At 37.8% G+C, this 18,847-nt stretch overlaps 2 protein-coding genes across 2 annotated transcripts; one reads left to right on the top strand and one right to left on the bottom strand.

Annotated features, from left to right (window-relative positions):
- Positions 1-205: 205 nt before the first annotated feature.
- Positions 206-13,586, top strand: LOC145895362 (TATA-binding protein-associated factor 172-like). Its single transcript, XM_082984158.1, has 42 exons — positions 206-359; positions 501-577; positions 788-914; positions 1,095-1,209; positions 1,266-1,397; positions 1,544-1,649; positions 1,800-1,857; positions 1,929-2,035; positions 2,146-2,269; positions 2,366-2,620; positions 2,679-2,757; positions 2,938-3,035; positions 3,093-3,236; positions 3,533-3,657; positions 3,916-4,039; positions 4,096-4,200; positions 4,251-4,395; positions 4,501-4,615; positions 4,685-4,868; positions 4,981-5,142; positions 5,253-5,343; positions 6,137-6,327; positions 6,515-6,692; positions 6,753-6,904; positions 7,016-7,136; positions 7,216-7,331; positions 7,390-7,524; positions 7,585-7,651; positions 7,894-8,042; positions 8,249-8,401; positions 8,974-9,120; positions 9,298-9,422; positions 9,480-9,557; positions 9,623-9,752; positions 9,837-9,978; positions 11,411-11,541; positions 11,716-11,838; positions 11,937-12,114; positions 12,245-12,428; positions 12,540-12,669; positions 12,939-13,139; positions 13,224-13,586. The coding sequence occupies exons 2-42, from the start codon at positions 549-551 to the stop codon at positions 13,374-13,376; spliced, it is 5,409 nt and encodes a 1,802-aa protein (XP_082840284.1). The 5' UTR covers positions 206-359; positions 501-548; the 3' UTR covers positions 13,377-13,586.
- On the bottom strand, positions 13,585-18,702 carry LOC145895361 (sodium-coupled monocarboxylate transporter 1-like). Its single transcript, XM_082984156.1, has 13 exons — positions 18,050-18,702; positions 17,748-17,858; positions 17,529-17,619; positions 16,509-16,626; positions 16,277-16,344; positions 16,056-16,210; positions 15,602-15,742; positions 15,414-15,543; positions 15,220-15,308; positions 15,057-15,160; positions 14,708-14,868; positions 14,187-14,502; positions 13,585-14,078 (listed from the first exon to the last, which is right to left on the bottom strand). Exons 1-13 carry the CDS (start codon positions 18,190-18,192, stop codon positions 13,858-13,860), a joined length of 1,848 nt encoding a protein of 615 aa, XP_082840282.1. The 5' UTR covers positions 18,193-18,702; the 3' UTR covers positions 13,585-13,857.
- Positions 18,703-18,847: the final 145 nt, after the last annotated feature.

Here is an 18,847-nt window from a genome sequence, read left to right as displayed (position 1 = left end):
TGGTCGCATAGTACGTGCCGCCTACAAAATCAGGTGTTTCCGGTAGAATTACAATGGGTAAAGTCAATGTACATTTCTTGTAATATTGTTACCTTCGTGGCACATAAGCACAAAGAAGAAAGGTTTAAAATAGTTTAGATTTGCGTGGAGAATGCACAAATAATGTCATAGTTTACGTAACTTGTATTTTATAAAAGTTTACGGTGTATTTGCTACCCATTGTGTGCGATCAAATCCTGCCCAATGAGAACGGTTTGTTGGACAAGAGCACGTGATATAAGGAACATGGCACCAAGTATAAAAACATTCGGTGTTTGGCTGCCGAAGTAGGCGGATCGCTATGGCGGTGTGCGAAAACCGTGAGTTTGGTGGTTTTTCTTCTTGCTTTCCATATTTAACAATGCTATGTTGGTATTATTGATAAACTCAAATGTTTGAAAGTCGGCAAACATTTGTTGTTTTGTGAGTAAAGGTATGTTTTTGGTTTGTTTACAAAACAGGAGAATCTTTGATCGCGACCTTCTACTGTTCAGAGTTCGTCACGTGATATGGCCACTGGAAAGTCTTCATCAATAAGGTAAAGCAAAACACATGAGGACTGCTGGCTTCTGACCACACATTTCAGTAACAATTGTACACAAACACTGTAAACAAAGTTTTTATTATGAATTCGTAGGCTTTACAGAATACACTGTAACCCACAAGTAATCAGCTAATTATTTTTGTGTCTCATCATAAATAAACAATCCGTTGTTTATGAAAATTTAGGGTGTGTCTCTCGTTTCAGTCGTTTGGACAGAGTGTTTACATTGCTGGAAAATGGAGCCAGTCCAATCACAAGGAGAGCTGCTGCCAAGCAATTAGGAAATGTGCAAAAAAAATATCCACATGAGCTTAACAACCTTCTGGCCAAGGTCAGTGAAAACTGAATAAAATTGGTGGCATTTTAGTATTTTCAAGTTAACTCTGGTCTCTCAAATCTTGGCGATATCCAGTTCTAGGGTTTGCCAATAAAGAATGTTACTTTCAACGTGCATAGAAATTTTATGTTAGTGTTGATCTTAGTTTAATTAATATATAGATATTTTGTAAAGCTGCTTCATTATGTTGGAAACACTGAATGGACAACTCGAATTGCATCGGCAGAAGCGATAAAAGCTGTAATAGATGAGGTTGGAGAGTTTAATCCAAAACCAGAAGTTAAACAAGGTTTGTTCAAACAGTCAGCTTTCGATTGTCTTGATGCCTAATTCCCAACTTCTCAGAAGGAAACTTTTGTGAAGTTTGTGAAGAGAAGCTTAAACTTTCTCAGTTTGAGGTTGAGCGAGTTTTAAGTCGGTCTCAACTTCTGCTTGGCTCATCCGGCGACGAATACAAACCCACACAAGAACATGCGGGTTCGTGGCTTCTTACAATACTGAGTTAATGGCTGGGCAATAACTGAAACCATAAACTTGTGATACTGAGCATGAGTTAACAATCTGCTGCATAAAAGTCCACCTGTTTTCAAATTATGTTTCATTTGTTGTTGGTTTGCATTCAGATCCCAAAGAACACATGAAGAAGCAGAGAAAGATGCTGGAGAAGAGATTGGGACTCACCATTGGAGGTGATTCATCACTAGGTGTCTCATCTGATGATTTGTTTAAGTAAGTGCAAAGGTTTTTATATCTTCAATATTTTGAAATGGTTTCAATAAAACATGTAACACTGTTGGTAAAGTTAACCCTAAACTTTAAAAACAAGCATTCAGAAAATTGTTTACCGAAAAATTTTAACTTTGTAACATTTTTAAACAGAGATGAAGACTTGACCGTCCACAAACAAGAAGATGAACCACAATCAACATTTAAAGAGGTAAAAGTTTAGGAGATATATATGTAAACCTACAGTGGTTGTGATTGTTATGGGGTTACTTTGAATTTTAGTCTTGTGCCACTGTGATGTCACAAATAACAGATGGAATGAGCAGCCGAGAAAAAAATCGGGCGAAGCGAAAAGCAAGGTTTCTTATTAAACAACAGAAGAGAAAACAGTAAGTTCCTCAATATTTTTAGTTTTATTGGTTGCGTTTGGACCTTTGTTACGGGGATATTTATGACTGTTTTCTTATCCAACGGGTGTTTGAATATTTTTCAATCAAAGAGAAAGTGATGGAAACGAATCTCAACCCTCAAAGAAAAGTAAATCAGCAAAAGACAAACCTTCGGTCGAGCGATCTGAAATCCTGCCTGAAAATGTTCCTCCACATTCACCAAATCCTGATGAGGTTTGTGTCCATCTTTTGCTGATATAACTGGTGTCATTAAAACTAATCTATTGTCATAAATTGAATTGGAAACTGTTTTAAAATGTTTATCTGCAGTGGATGTTTTGGCCTTTTGATTGGATTTGTGAGGAATTAATGAACTTGTTGTTTTCACACACATGGGAATTGAGACATGGAGCCTGTCTGGCTTTGAGGGAAATCATCAAAAAGCATGGAGAGGGGTGTGGCAAGGGGCGTGGCATGACATCAGTTGAACTACAGCTGTGTCATCAGTCTTGGTTGAGTGATCTGGCTGTGAGGTTACTTTGTGTCATCACGCTTGACAGATTTGCAGATTATATTTCAGATCAGGTGGGTGAAATTTTTTCCCAAACAAAGTTGTTTCAAAACGCATGCTTTTTCGCAACAGGTGACGGCACCAGTTCGAGAATCTTGCGCTCAAACTCTCAGCATTGTGGCAAGTTTACTTGAGGAAAAACATGTTTGTGGTAAGATTTAATTCTGACGTTTTTTCAGTTTTGTTCTTGTGTAAATACTTTGCCTGCGAAATTACTCCATGCCATAGTTTGTTATGTTTGCATTCCTGGTGCATGTTTCCAATATATTCCCACAATGCTTGTACACATAAACTGGTTCCTACCATAAGAATACAACACTGTTGGTTTCAGAAACTGTGAAAATACTTTTGCAACTTTTTGAGCAACAGGAATGGGAGTTGAGACAGAGTTGCATGCTAACTTTGCAGTACATTGTAGCAGTGCGACAGGTGATAAACTTCTTTATCTGAAACTTCTTTACCTTGTGTGCAAACCATATAATGCAGGATCTGCAAAGAAATCTTCTTCCAGCTTGTTTTCCGACAATACTTCGGGGCTTGAAGGACAACGATGGCGACGTCAAAAGTGTCTCGGCAAAAACTCTTTTCCCTTTAACTCAACTTCTCATCAGCGACGCCAATGAAGAGAATGTAGGAGGGATTTTTTGAAACATAAAGTGTGGTTCCGTCATACGTTGATGATCCATCAGAAATACAAGAATAAAATAATTTGCATTAAAATCATGTAATATCTGTTACTGTTCTTCTATTTAATTTCACAAAATTACATGGTTTTATGTAAATAACCAAATTGTTTGTTTGAATAAAAAAAAAAAAATGCCATCAAAATTAACCAAAGCTAGTTTGGCTAGAAGGATTTCCCAACCCTTGATAAATTTTTGCAAATCATATTTCTGCACATTTTCATGAGGTTTTCTTATTCCCAGCTCAAAGTATTGCTCACAATATTATGGGAATCGTTAAAAAGTTATGATGAGTTGACTGCATCGACGCAGTCTGTCATGCTGCTTCTGTCTCGAATTATCACGACGCTTCCACCTGGCAGAGTCAGGTGAGATTACCATATCAACTACATTTTTTATATTTTTTTTGATTTGGGTTTTAATATTATGTGTAGAGTTATTTAATACTGATCTTGTGTCGCGATCACGAGGCATTCAACCACCAATTATTATGAATGGGAACCTTATATTAAAAACAAGATTTACTATTTTTAAATTCTAAAAAAAACATGTTGCTTTCATTTTGAGATATTTGTATGTGATTATCCTTATAAGACTTTATTTAAGACAAATCATTTTGTTTCCAGCAACTTGCAAGATGGCGAAAGGTTGGTTGAGCGATTAATTCCATTCTTCCATCACACATCATGTGATGTACGACAAGCTTCACTCCATACAATGGAAGTTATGATTATTTCAAACTTATCAGAAGTAATTTCTCATAAAACCTGCTTTCTCCCACTCAACTAATCCTTATAATTGAACAGGATCGCATCAACTGCCACCCACAAGTTTGTGTCAATATTTTATCAAATCTGTTTAAATCAGTGTTGCTTGAAGTGAAGGCAACTATCCGTGACCTCGCTGCGAAGGTAAATTAAAACAAATCCCAAACCTTCTGTCTCAAGTTTCTGACTTGAAGGTTTTCATGGTGATGATGCGGGGATGCGGTCACTCATCCCTCCTTCATCTCTTCCAACAATTCCCTTTGTGGATGGTGTTGTCATGCCAACCTATGAGAGTTCCTTTCGATTCAACGATGCTTGAGCAATCAACAGCACCATCTAGTGTATGTAGGGTTTTATTTGATTGCTTTGTTTTTGTCAAAATTTGAATGGATGAAATTTTGATGCCAAGTTGGTGACCTGATGTTTGTCCACAGTGTGGTGCAGGTTCTGCGTACAACCAGCAAAAATTCTTCGGTGGCACTTCATCAGCATTTTTGCCCTCTAGAGGTGGAGTGACATATGCCGAACATGTCACGGAAACCAGGGAAACAATTACTCGGTAAACATGACATCATTGGAACGTTTGTTAAACTTCAAAGAACATTTCACATAAAGTCTGTTTCCACAGAATGATCGGAGCTTTATGTTGCCGAGTTACATCAGATGGTCCACCAGAGGTAGATACAGAGCAACTTTGTTCCCTGATTGAAAAACAATTTTGCCACTTCATGACATCACAATCTGCTTTGCAACGTATTGTTGTTGCCATGGCAATTTATGGATGGTGGAAAGAATGTTTAACATCGAAAAAGGTTTTTAGTTTTTAAAGTTAATAATTTTGTAGGGACTGAAATATTGTATAATATTTTTTCGATGTTTGAGTTTGGTGACTTTGTCAAGAATAATTGTAATTATTTTTTTCAGACTTTTTCCACTGAAATATCAAAGGATTTGCACAAGATGGCAACAATAGCCCATGTAGAAAATTTATATTTCAGCGAAATAACTGTGAAATTTGTCCAAGTTCAATCTGACATGAAAGCTCTTCTAACTTCTCTCTCAAATAGAGGAATCAAAAAATTACAAGTAAAAAAAAATTGATAAGGAATAAAAACTAGAATTTAAAACTTTTCTAATATTTGTACTCAATGATCAAAATGCTTTTCATGTTTTAAGCAGTTGTTTGGTATTTCTAGGCTTTCCCGTCAAAGACAAGTTACACATTTGAGGAAGTTTTTCATTTTTGTTCAGATGTTTTTCCATCAATTGTTCCGAAGCCAGATGAAGGTACAATTGTTTTATTCCTAATGATGTCATACAACTGGTTTATTCCTAATGATGTCATACAACCATGGGCGTATCCAGGGGGGGGTCCGAGGGGTCCGGAACCCCCCCTTTTGTAAAATATTTTAGTCTTTTTTGATAACTAAACAGACGCCACTTTATTTTTTGTCAAAATCCGCGTGAAAACCAGAAATTTTCTTTGACGTTGACCTAAAAACCGCATCGTGTTGCATTCGCCATTGTTTCCAAACAGGGAGCATCGTTACCGAACACTTGGCATTGTTACCAAACATGTTGCATTGTTACGAAACAAGTGTCATTTTTCGTCAGTTCATGGACGAAACGTCGTTTTTCAGTGGCCACGTTGTAATGACAAGCGGTTTATTTGCGTGATAGTCAATTAGTTTAGTTGTTAAACTTTCCATAGCGTTACACAATTGCGCAAGCCAGGCCAGAAAGCCACCGTTTATGTGACGATTGGCGCGAACACCGGCGTTCGTATTTTGCGATTCTCGCCCACAATAGTTTATACTTAGTTTGTACTTGAAAATCGGGGAATTCCAAAATTTGGACCCCCCCTTTAAAAATTCCTGGATACGCCCCTGCATACAACTGGTTTATTCCTAATGATGTCATAATTCTAGGTTGAAAAATGTGTTCTATTGTAAATTTGTTGAAACCCTTTCAAATTAATTGTTAACATTTTTTGTCCATTGTTTACTTTTAAAATAGGTTCTGATAAAAAATTTCTTCCTACATTATGGCAAAGTTTTTAAAATAATTTATAAATTGTCAGAATTACTGAATCAGTGTAATCTGTTGCGAAAACTATCAGAAGAATCAATGCAGACCCAATTGACCCTGGATTGTCGAGTGAAATCGTACATCTCGCAAGCAATTATTCTCGCTGCTACCTCCCATGACAAAGTTTGGGATTTGCCAGAAAAACTCAATCCTGTGATTAAACCATTGATGGAGGCCATAAAGGTGTTGTTTGTTATTCAGAGTAATTGTTAACAAAACGATCAATTGTTTGTCATGAAACTGCCACTGTGTTGCTGGAAAAGTCTTATTAATCTATTGATATTAAATCCACACTTGTTGAAATTGTTTGATTGAGCAGCAGAGATAAACGCCAAACATTGCCTTGAAAATTATAAACCTTTAATTTCAGTCAGAAGAAAATGGAACAACTATATCGTCAGTTTCAGCTTCGTTGAGCAAACTTCTTGGTCTTTGTGTTTCACGCCAACCATGTCCGAACACTAAACTCGTCCGCAATCTTTGCACATCGCTTACATCTTTTACCACTAGATGTCCTACCACTGCATCAATAAAGTTGGAATTTTCAGGTGGGAAACAATGTTTTTTTAAATTTTTTAGGACAATGCTGAAATATTCATTATTTTTAGACCAAGTTTTAGAAACATGTGGCCTCCGACCAAACCAACTTGATTGTGATGCAATAATCACATTGCTACGGCAACAGGAGTCATCTGCATCCGAGGTGAACAGCAAGAAGAGGAAGAAGGTTTCCATGGATACCAACAACACAGACAAATCTGTAAGTTTAATTTGGGAAATATGTTAAATTATCATGGATAATGTTCAAACTTATTCCTGGTTGTGTTGTTATTTCTATGGAAGTTGAAATTTTGTGGTTTATTCGTCGAAGGTCAATTGTAGAGTGGCGAGCAATGGAGCGGAACGATGTATCCAAACCATTTGCAAAACTCACCAGGAATCTTTGTTTCAAGTTCTTCCTTCGTTGTGGACAAAAATATCAATTTTACAAGGTTTCTTGTTTGTTTTGATGATGTTTACTGGCTTTGTTTCAAACTTTCAATTCACAATCTTCATAATTTTCCTCCCAAGGTTGTGACACTGGTGGATCTCAGGTTGTCAATAGCAACCATGAGGAAATATCCCAATCCCTTGCACTTTTGGAGGTCATTATTCCGACGTTATCCAATGAGATGTTGATGAGAAAGGTGAATCTCCATGTTAATTTGTGTGACAGAATTCACAATTTACTGGTGATCTTTGTAGATTCTCACCCTACTGCCTTGCATTGTATCGAATTTATGGAATGCTTGTAGCCCTGTGAGATATTTGTCGTCGCGATGTCTTGCTACTTTTGCTTTTCACATTCCGGAAAAAATCATGCCTGTTGTGGTTGAACAGGTTCAAAAACTTTTAAAACATGTTAAAAATGTTGAAATTATTATGTTTTTTTTTAAACAGATCACCCCACAATTTGACAACACTGATAACGCTATGATGAGAAAAGGATCCCTTGAAGCGGTCGCAAGTAATCGACTAATTAATGAGATGTTAACTTGATTTACTCCAAATTCGTTTCTTGTTACCAAAGAATCTTTCCAAACTAAAAAATATAAATAAGCATGGAGTGAATAATATGATTTCAGTGAGCTGCATACAGATTGCCACTGTTTCAACAAATCTAGCTTGGTGTGAAAAAACATGAGTCTAAAAATATTAGGTGCATCATCATAAATATGGTTTATGAAGAAAACTTCTGTTTTGTTTCAGACTTGATTGAGGTGATGGGTCTCGGTGTCGTGCCTTACGCGGTCCTGCTCATTGTTCCTTTGCTAGGGAGGATGAGCGATTGCGAGAAACAAATACGACTACTTTCGACTCACTGCTTTGCACAACTTATACAGTTTATACCTGTTGAGGTAGCAAATGTTGGGAATGTTTTGTTTGACGGGAATTTGATAAATGTGATGATGCTTGTATGTTTTTTTCATGGTTGTGCATAAAACGAAACCGTTGAACAAAACTTTGAAAAGTTTTTATGAGTTGGAATTTTTTGAGTATTTTCTCAAATGTTCCAACACTGACTTCCATGTGTAAAGAAATGAATGAAAATATTTAAATTCAGACAAGCATTCCCGATCCTCCAAACATGCCTCAAAGTTTGATTGAGAAGAAAGTGGAAGAGAGAAGGTTCCTGGAACAATTGTTCGACTGCCACTCGCTCGATGATTACAAAATCCCAGTCAATATTAAAGCAACATTGAGATCCTACCAGGAGGTACAGACCTAAGACAAAATATTTGTTTCAATAACCTTGTCTGAATTTTGATGTGTCAGGAGTAGGGATGTTCCCAATTCCAAATTATCCGGGCCGGCCGGATCCAGATAGTTATCAATCAAATCCGGCCAGATAATTTGGATCTTGTAGTTTGTTAACACAGATTCGTGTATTATGGCAAATTGTTTGATTGCCAAACAGAATGCTATGTTAAGGTTAGCTTATCGTGAGTGAAACAAATAAACGTGGGCATTTATTAATATGGTATAACATGTCACGAAAAACCTTAATAACAAACAACAGAAAAATCTTACGTCGGCGAGTATAACAGACTGGGTCCCAAAAACGAGTAATTTGCGAAATGTTTGTCCGCTTTTAGGACAAATATGCTTTCCCAATTATCCGGTAAAATTAAGTTTATTTTCCGGCCGGGTCCGGGTATTGAAAATTGGTCGATATCCGTCGCAAGACATCACTAGTTGGAAGCATGTGACCTTCATACATTTTTGATAAAAAGAATCCCTGTTGCAATTTGTTTTAAAACTTCTACAAGATAGTTTCTTTCTTGCCAGGATGGAGTGAAGTGGTTGGCCTTTTTGAACCGTTACAAGTTACACGGGATATTATGCGACGACATGGGACTCGGAAAAACACTGCAGACAATTTGTATAATTGCGTCCGATCATTTCTATGAACAGCAGAATGGAAAGGTATCGACTGTTAAAAGTTTTTGATGACTTACATCCATAGATCAAATAGAAGTCTTGTCGGATGGTAGACGAAACGTTAGTTGGAATAAAAAATCTCATGGCTTTTTCCAGAAAAACAGTTTTTTAAAATTTCTAAGCCTTACAGCAAGAATAGCATTATATCTACAGATTATATATATGTTTTAGAAACAAATCAAATCTTTGGTTGTTTGCCCTCCGACACTAACTGGTCACTGGGTGGAGGAAGTGAGCAAGTTTTGTGATGTTTTGCGTCCGTTGCAATATGCAGGAAACCCACAAGATCGAGCAAGGTTCAACTTTCATAACCAAAGAAAAATTTAAAACTTCTGCATTTTCTTTTTCACTAGGCTTCAAGATCAAGTGAAGTCACATGACTTGATTGTTGCATCGTATGAGGTCATTAGAAATGACATCACATTTTTCAAGTAAGATTTGCAGTCAGTAAAATTTAGTTTCTTGAAAATTGACATTTCTTTTTTTTGTCACAAAGCAAACTGAAATGGAATTATTGTGTCCTTGATGAAGGTCATGCGATAAAAAATGGAAAAAGTAAAATATCTCAATGCGTTAAAACTCTTGTTTCAAAACACAGGTTGATTCTCACTGGAACTCCCATACAGGTTTAAACCAAATATTGTCAAAAATATCTTTTCACTCTAGAAATAATGAGTTTTTTTGACACAAATCTCTTTGTTACATCACAGAACAGTGTTCTGGAATTATGGTCTTTGTTTGATTTTCTCATTCCTGGATTTCTTGGTTCTGAACAAGAATTTAACGTTAGATTTACGAAACCAATTGTTGCAAGTCGTGATGCAAAAAATTCATCAAAAGAACAAGAAGAAGGTAAAAAAATTCTGATTCAACTTGTTTGACATAATGATCTTAAATATCTGTTTACAAATCTTGGAACTCATAATATGTTTACAAAATTGTATTGTCACAGTTAACATTGTTTTCATCTAAGAACTTAAACGCTTAAAACACAGTTCGGTTTATTGCACAATATTACGAAGCTTCCACAGAAGTTCACTGGTGTTGATGCTCACATTGTTCTTGTTACTGCTTAATGAAAACTTAAAACCAAATAACCAGAAAAGAGTTTTAAAATAAACGTTGGAATGTGCATTGAGGGTAAAGTTAGAACAAACATTTGAGGAAAAAATAAATGCTGAAGTTAAAAAGGTGTGAAAAGAACTTGAGTAACTTTCAAACCCAAGAACTTCATGTGTCACTTTCTGTTGGGGTTGTGGAGTCATTTGTAAAATCCATCGAGAGTGTGGCATTCTGAATACTGAGATCATCGTAGTTGACCATGTTTAAAGCACTGTCGTCTTCGTTCATTGGCAGATTGTTAAACCCTGACCCCCCTCTCGTTCGAGCCTAGCATTGAAACAATAAGTTAAGGCAAGATATCATCGGCAAACTAATGTTCACCAACCTTGTGCCACGCACATGATCCAAGCAAAATTACAATTCCCAAAACAATAATACTTCCGATGATTATTGCAAGGATTTCAACAGTTCCAAGTTGGTCAGGAACTAAATCGTGATTCTGTAAAATATTTATTTTGTAAAATTGCCCAAAACCAGGAATAATCTAGTAAATTTTAAACAAAAACCCCCCACCCCTCCGTCATTTCCGCTCCCCTCGTCAGAACTTCTCACTTTCAATTCCTCCAACACCCAATTGTCGTCCTTCCCATTGTAAGGTTGTCCGTGAACAACGCACACCACAAGTTGCAGAAGTGAAATTATTATGTTGAAACTCGTGTTCATTGTGACCTAAATATCATCTGAAACACCTTCACATAATTGTTTTGAAGCAAAACCCGACTTATTGTAAAACACAAATATAGCTTCTCTGTCACACATCTGATAAATTACTGGGATAAAGTTTTTTGTTCTGCGACAGCTGAATATTAAATTTATGGAATTCTTTCTTGTTTTTCCAACACCTGCGTAACCCAGTTGTTGATAACTTTATCCATACATCATGTGAAACTAGACAGCTGACCGTATGTACACGACAGTTATGTGTTGCAAAACAATGAGTTTGTTCAATTCCCCACGGGTTTAATTATTAACATCTGTGCATGTGACAGAACGGCCACGCATGTCTAGCTGTGTTTGAACAAAACAATATTTATAACTCTTAATTACGGGAACACAGAATATGCCAACTGCCCAGCAATTTGTTATTGGTTTTCATTTTCCATGTTTTCAATTAGTTGATCCCGTGTTCTGAAACTTTAAATCAGTTAACTTTTATTTGTAGGTATCGTTGCCATGGAATCTCTGCATCGTCAGGTTTTGCCGTTCATGCTTCGTAGAATGAAGGAGGACGTTCTCAAAGATCTTCCCCCGAAGATCATCCAGGATTATTATTGTGATCTCAGCCCACTCCAGGTGCACTCTCGTCTCACAATATTAATATAATCTTCTTTGCAAAAATTTAAAAATTGTTTCATAACCATTTTATTAAAAGCTGCAGCTCTCATTGACTATTATGGCTCTTTTGCGCATATAACATTTTAATAAATAAACGTTGAGAGTTTTTTTTACTTTCCGATATTTTTTCAGCTTCAACTTTATGAAGATTTTGCAAAAACTCAAGCAAAGAAAGATGCGGAAGCGTCGATCAACAAAGTCGATGATGAATCTGATCAAAAAGTTGTCACGAAAGATGCTTGCCATGTTTTTCAGGTATGTTAAGGTTGTCTGTTGTTCAAACTTGGGGGAGATTTTAAAGATGTCGTCACATTCAGATTATGAAAAATTGTCAAACAGATTTTTTTCTTCAGGCTCTGCAATATCTCCAGAAAGTTTGTAATCATCCCTCCTTTGTACTTTCCCCGAGTCATCCTCACTACAAGAGGTTTATGACTCAGCTAAAATCATCAGCTAGTTCATTACATGACATCAAACATGCCGCAAAGCTTCCTTCCTTGAAACAACTGTTGTTGGATTGTGGAATTGGAGGTAACGCAAATTTTGTTTACTAAATATTACAGAATATATTATTGTTGTTTTATGCAAATTAAACACTTACTTTGTGTTCATTCCTTGTATATTTTATTGTCAAATACGAAATTTCACATATTGTTTGCAGTGCCACCAAGTGGTGACGGTGAGGAAACGGTGGTTGGTCAACATCGAGCATTAATATTCTGCCAACACAGGAACATGTTAGATATTATACAGAAGGATTTGTTCGTTAGCTTGATGCCTTCAGTCACTTATTTAAGATTGGATGGGGGAATTCCCGCAAATCAAAGATTCTCCATCGTTTCAAGGTAAATTTTGCCGAAGATAAAAAAGCAGAACATTCTTCAAAGTACATTGTAGATTGCTTAAACTGGAAACAGCTTTATGGAAAGTTGATTGTTTTTATGACTTCATCGCAGGTTCAACAACGATCCGTCCATAGACGTTCTGTTGCTTACAACCAAGGTTGGGGGGCTTGGTTTGAATTTAACCGGTGCAGATACGGTGGTGTTTGTGGAACATGACTGGAATCCGATGGTAGATTTGCAGGTTAGTTTTCAACGAACAAACAGGCTGTAGTTACACTAGACCGAATCTTTTCTAACAACTCTTTGTCGGTCTCCAGTGAATCAACAACTGCTTTTAAGATTATTCAAAAGTCCTATATATTTAAGATTTGTGACGTCGTATATTTTCAACAATGGCCCCAGCTTAGTTTTTGTGACATCACGCATTGGTCATTGTCACCAGTCATAAATTCGTTGAGGTTGTTTATGTCAACTAAAAAAACGGTTTGTTACGTCACAATCTACTATCAGGCGATGGACCGAGCTCATCGGATTGGACAGAAGAAGGTGGTGAATGTTTACAGGTTAATCACACGTGGTACGATGGAGGAAAAAATACTGGGTTTGCAGAAGTTTAAACTTAGCATTGCCAACACTGTGGTGAGCGAAGATAACAGGGGGTTACAGAGCATGGGGACGGGGCAGGTTCTTGATCTCTTCAATGTTAACAAAGTAAGTTGGTATGTTTTGTACGGAGCAGGTTGTGTTGATCATACGCAGTGATTTTATTGAACAACCTGAAATATTTCCTCACAGATATCTGGCAAGTTTGGCCAAACTGCTGATGGTAAATCACAAAGTAGGGGTTTGCGAGCTATGATGGAAAGTCTGGATGATTTGTGGGATCAAAACCAGTATGACGATGAATACGACCTTGATAACTTCATTCAATCATTGAATGATAAATAAACTTTCGCTGTTTTGGAATAAGTTCGAACCTGGCTTTAATACAGAATACCAGTGTGTGAACAAACCTATTGCTTGTCATAATGAACATTGTTTGAAATAAACTTGAAAATCGTGGGACATCATCAAGTTTATGATGTGTGACATCATTGTGTGTGATGTTTTGTTCGTTTCCTGTCGAGTTAATAAATACACGGTGGAATAAACCTCAACAAACAATTTATTCCAGTCATGATATAAGAGGTCGTTAATTGCGGTTTACACACCGGTGCATGTTAATATATCGCTTGCGCACGAACATTAGTGCTTGGCAAGTGATTGTTACGTCACTGAAGCAAGATTATACAGCAAAAAAATCCCCGCGCCCTAGATAAATTGTGTGGAAAACAACAATAAGGACGGAAGGTGTATTGGGTTTGTTACTTTATGTCCGGTAAGATTCCTTGCTAATGGGGTTTGACCGTTATTTCTTCACACGAAACTTTTATAATTTTCCGGACTCGTCGTAGATATAGGCAGGATTATCGTTGGTCTGAACTTTAAGTTCCGGCTCATTCGTCTTTCTGTTCCTCTCATCTTCTCCGGTGTAATCCACTCCACACCGACACGCTTTTCGCGCACCAATAGGGAGCCAGGAAAATATCACGTGATCAAAGAATGGGTGAATGAGTCTCGGGTCGACCTTCTTACGATTTCTATGCCCACCTGTGAGTAAAAAGTTGATTTGAGGCCACATTTCCAACTTAAGTTTTAACATTGTTATGTGTTGAGGTTGCCGCACTGACCTCCATTGATAAACCCCAGTCAACTTACAAGTAGCAAAGCTGACGATGATGCCCACGACCAGCGTTATACACCAGCCCAATAATGGGTAATACAGGTAAGACATCGCGTATAAATCAGCCACCGGAGGGCGATCTGTGCTCATGGCCGTACTGGTGGTAATTGCAGATGTCGCAATTGTAGCGGGTGACGTCACAGTGCTAATATTTATTGACGTCACATTGGGACATAATGATGTTGAGAATTGTAGAAGTTGTCTGTATTCAGGGGGCGGAGGATAGGATTTGGACCCGACGAATATGAAGATATTAATGACGAGTCCGGTTACCGAACCAGCCATAGCTCCCTGTAACAATCTCATATAAATCGACTTGGAAGGAAACCGAATGTAAACTCAAGGTGGAATTTATATCTGGTTTAAAACAACTTTACATACGAAGACGTTACATAGATATCATGCCCACATACAAGCAACAATCGACTTCAGCAAAAAAACACTTTTACCCGCAACAAAACACAAACGAACAACAGCAAAATATTCACCCACTTACAGCTGAATTTACGAATGGAAATAACATCCCCAGGGAGTAAATCCCCACCAGGGGACCCCCCACCAACCCCAACACGCTGATGGCGGCTTGAAGAAGTCCTCCCAATTGTGACGTAAGATAGGCGAAGAGAATGCAGATTATTCCGTAAACAACAATCAGGCCTGAAAGTTTTACGCATGATTTTTATATTTTGTCGACAGCCAGACTCCGTGCATAAATGGATTTTATTTGTTACTATTTACTTTTAGAGAAAACATATTTTTCCAATAAACAGCTTTATCTCTTTAACCTCGGGGGAGGGTGTAATTCCCCCCTGAAACGTCATAATTGGGCCTTACATATAACAAACCTCGTGAGACCCACACGAATTTAGCCTCCGTCCATTTGAACCAAGGTCTGAGAAAATCTTGAACTGTCACCGTGGACAGTCCTGTGATTGCAGTTGAAACCGTGCTGTGGGAACACGATTTGTGTTGGAATTTCATAACCACCCAAAAACAACATATTTTCACCTCAAACTTCCCGAGTAAACGCATGTCAGAAATATCCCTGGCATCCCTGGGTTGGATTGAAAAATATCCAAAACCATGAAAGGGAGGAGCTGGAAAACAAGTTGTTACGGAAGAGATCACTGAAGCATGACCATGACGTCACTTGTGATGCAACCTGCACAACTTTTATTCATGCGGTTAAGAAGGTACCTCACCTGATCTGTCTTTTTCACGATTTTCAGCGATATCGGATCACAATCTTTGTAGTAAGCGAACATCACCATTCCACACATTACGGCGAATCCGTTGAGCAGAAGCAAACCAATCCAGTTCAGTAAGATCGCCCTGAAAATGTTGCTGATCAAGGCAAGAAACTATTTCATTGATTGCGAAATACGCATACTTTTTAGCATCCTTGACAGATTTACAAGATAGGTAACGTTGAACTTGACCTTGGTTGACCGCGTATAGGGAAAGTCCCAAAATTGAGAGGCCGACGGTGGTTGACCAGAAAGAATGTCGGACTCTTGGGTCAAGATCGAAGCTAAAAGGAAAATATGCTGGGTTTCAATTTTTTCAACGACTTTTTATTGTCAATCGTTCTTAAAGCCAACTTTTCGCCTTCACGACGAGGGATGTCACAGTAACGAATGTTTTTATCACGGAAAATGTATCGTATGTGTGTAAGTGAAGTTATCGATATCGTTGGGTTGCGATAACAGAGAAAAATAAATTGGAACACAACGGTGGCATCTCTCCACGGAAGTTCACGGTTCCAACACATTAAAACACCTGGGTTTCTTGTTTGAGTTCCAAGAGAAGCAACCACTGGTTTATTTTCACTCATCGTCACTCACTTGAACAAGATTGCCCTCCCTCCATCCTCACACCGCCTGATGACGTTCCCAAAGCCCCCCAAAGCGATACTGCCTTGTATGATGATTGACACGAACCCGGTAAGCATAAAAACAGCTTGAAAGGCGTCTGTCCAAATTACTGCTTTCAAACCCCCCTGAGGTAGAAAGAATAACGCTGTATTTTAAAACCTCTCTTTGTGCGAAGGAAGCGGATTTCTTACCAAACTACTGTAGAGAATACAAATTGCACCAGTAGAAATGACGGCCCCCCATAAGTTGAACCCGGTCACTGGAATCAAAATCATTTCGTACTTATTTTTATTTTGTAATGCAATCTTCCATAACATATTGTTTTGGTAATTTTGTTGTCATTGTTAGCAGCGTCTTGTTAATTCAACAAAAGATTAAAAACAAATAACATTGGTGTGATTTTTAAGAAATAAGTTAAGTCACCTGCGTTTAGAGCTAGAGCTGGGGCGTAAATTACAATCCCGATGTAAAGTACAGTCTGTGCCATGTAGAGGAGGGTGGCGAACAACCGAACCACGCGGTTGAATCGAAATTCGAGATACTAAACAAACATAAAGTTAACTACTCTGCTCTGCTGCAACATACCCATTCTAATAAGAAAGCTAGGTGGTTTTACGATCTGATTCAAATTTGTATCTCCATAAAAATATGTTTTTTAGTTCAACATGTTAAAACACACAATATTACTGATACTGATGCTGATTTAGGTTTTAACTTGTGTTTTGATAAACGGTGTGTATTCTGGAATTAAATCACTTTGTATTCTTGCGCGAGACCCCTTAAAAAAAAGAGCAAAATGCGATAAAATTAACAAAGTTCGTTCCAATGTCGGCCATAATCTGCATTTCGTTACACGGTAGAAATATTTCAATGTTTCGCATTTTACGCTTTAGGCTATGTTTCACACCGATAAACTTCAGCCCAGGTAGATTTGCAAAATGATTTTGTTTCCACGAAATATCGGTTTCGGTCATCGCGTTTTCAACAAGGTCTGAAATTCAACCACCAGAGAAACTCGGAGACAAGCTCGGTTCAGAGGCATGGTTTTTTATTCGTTAATCGATGAATGAATTTCTGCAACTTAACCTTAAATAAACTTGGCTCCCATGTTTGCTGTTCGTGCTCAGGCAACCACGTTTAACAATAACCTCAGGATGAAAATGTGTTTAAGGGCTTGGCTCCAGTAACGGATCCAATCCCCCAGTTCGCCCCTCCCACATTTCTTTTATCGCGTGTCGCTTTTTGTGATTTGTGATAAAACGCAAATAATCCAACTCGTGCGAAACCGAACAAACCTTTGTCTGCTCACATTTCACATTTGTTCGCTTTTCAATTCGTTAATTTGATGGCGCTGATAGAAATATTAACCACCAAGTTGTCACAAAGCAAAGGAATCCACTTTTGAGTTTGGACTTAATACATAATAATGCCGAACTCCCCCACCTCGTATACACTGGTCAATTCCATCTTGTAGAAGATTGGTATGAACGCTTCCGCTGTCACAACATTGCTGATCAGAAACCCAAGAATAACCCTTTATGAAAATAACTGTTGTTTTGTGACGTGGATTCCTGCAGAGTTTATTTTCGATTTCGTAAAATTCGTTCCTATCTATGACGTAACAAGTTGAACGAGTTCCGCACCGATGCACACGCCACTTACCATGTGTACATTGTGCCGAAATTGTAAATCTCAGCAGGGGTTCCAAGAACCAGAACAGCTGACATGAAACCGACTGACAATGAAAATGCGACTGGATACGGACTCATTGACCTGCATGGAAATACACGTGAAGGTCAAACTTGGGTCGGCCACAAGCTCGGAGGTGCATCGCACTCAACTTGAGCGTTTTGGTTTCAATGCGATATTTCGAAACATGGGTAAGACGTGGCAGCGAGTAAATAACAACAGAGAAACTGAAGATACTGAAAATGTTTAAAGTATGAAAAGACAGGAGACATTACCTCCCTCCGACCAAATATTCCTCTGTGTTTTGCTTCCTTCTGTCTTTAAAAGCGAAGAAAAACCCGACAGCTGTCGAAATTGTCAACATCGTGGCGAATATTACGTAATCAGCAGCCGTGAAGGTTTTCGGGGAGAGATCCATCACATTAAACCTGAATCGTGGTGAAGATGCGACTTTAAACAATTTAATAAGATCAATTTTCACATTTAAAAACTATGTTTGCAAATGTAGTTGATTCCCAATCTCTGGCTGCCACTCACTCTTATACAGACTTTGTGCTTTCTGCTTAAAATCAACAAAAGAAATTAAGCATAAAAATGAAACCAGCTTTTAAATATTCTCTTGACCATTAACAAAAGTATGTTTTCCGTCAGACGTTAAAACGACTTTCCAACCAAACAATTTAATCCCTGCCCTTTCTCTCCGGTTCTCTACGGAATGTTCGCGCTCTGTGCTTTGCAGGAGGTGTTCTGTCATTTCAAAACTTCGCTTACAAATCTAAAGGACTTTCTTCCATAAGTTGACATTATTTAAACAGAAAACTTGTATGTTTTTATTTAATTGTTTTTTTTTTATTATTTTGAATCCAACCTCACTCTTGTACGAGGTTTGACTGCGAGGTTTCGAATCCCAGTTTCGGAAAGATAATTCTGTTTCTTAAAATTTTTGTGTTTTAATCGCATGACTTAAACTGCACTTTTATTGGTTTGTTGAAGTTTCTGATCCTTACAGAAACTCGCTGACCTCTAGAGAGGCTTCGTTGGATTAACAATGTTCGCTCATGCGATGAGCGGTT

This window comes from Ascidia mentula, chromosome 3 (assembly GCF_947561715.1).
Source record: "Ascidia mentula chromosome 3, kaAscMent1.1, whole genome shotgun sequence".
NCBI classification, from domain to species: domain Eukaryota; kingdom Metazoa; phylum Chordata; class Ascidiacea; order Phlebobranchia; family Ascidiidae; genus Ascidia; species Ascidia mentula.
This window is presented reverse-complemented; position numbering and strand designations above follow the sequence as displayed.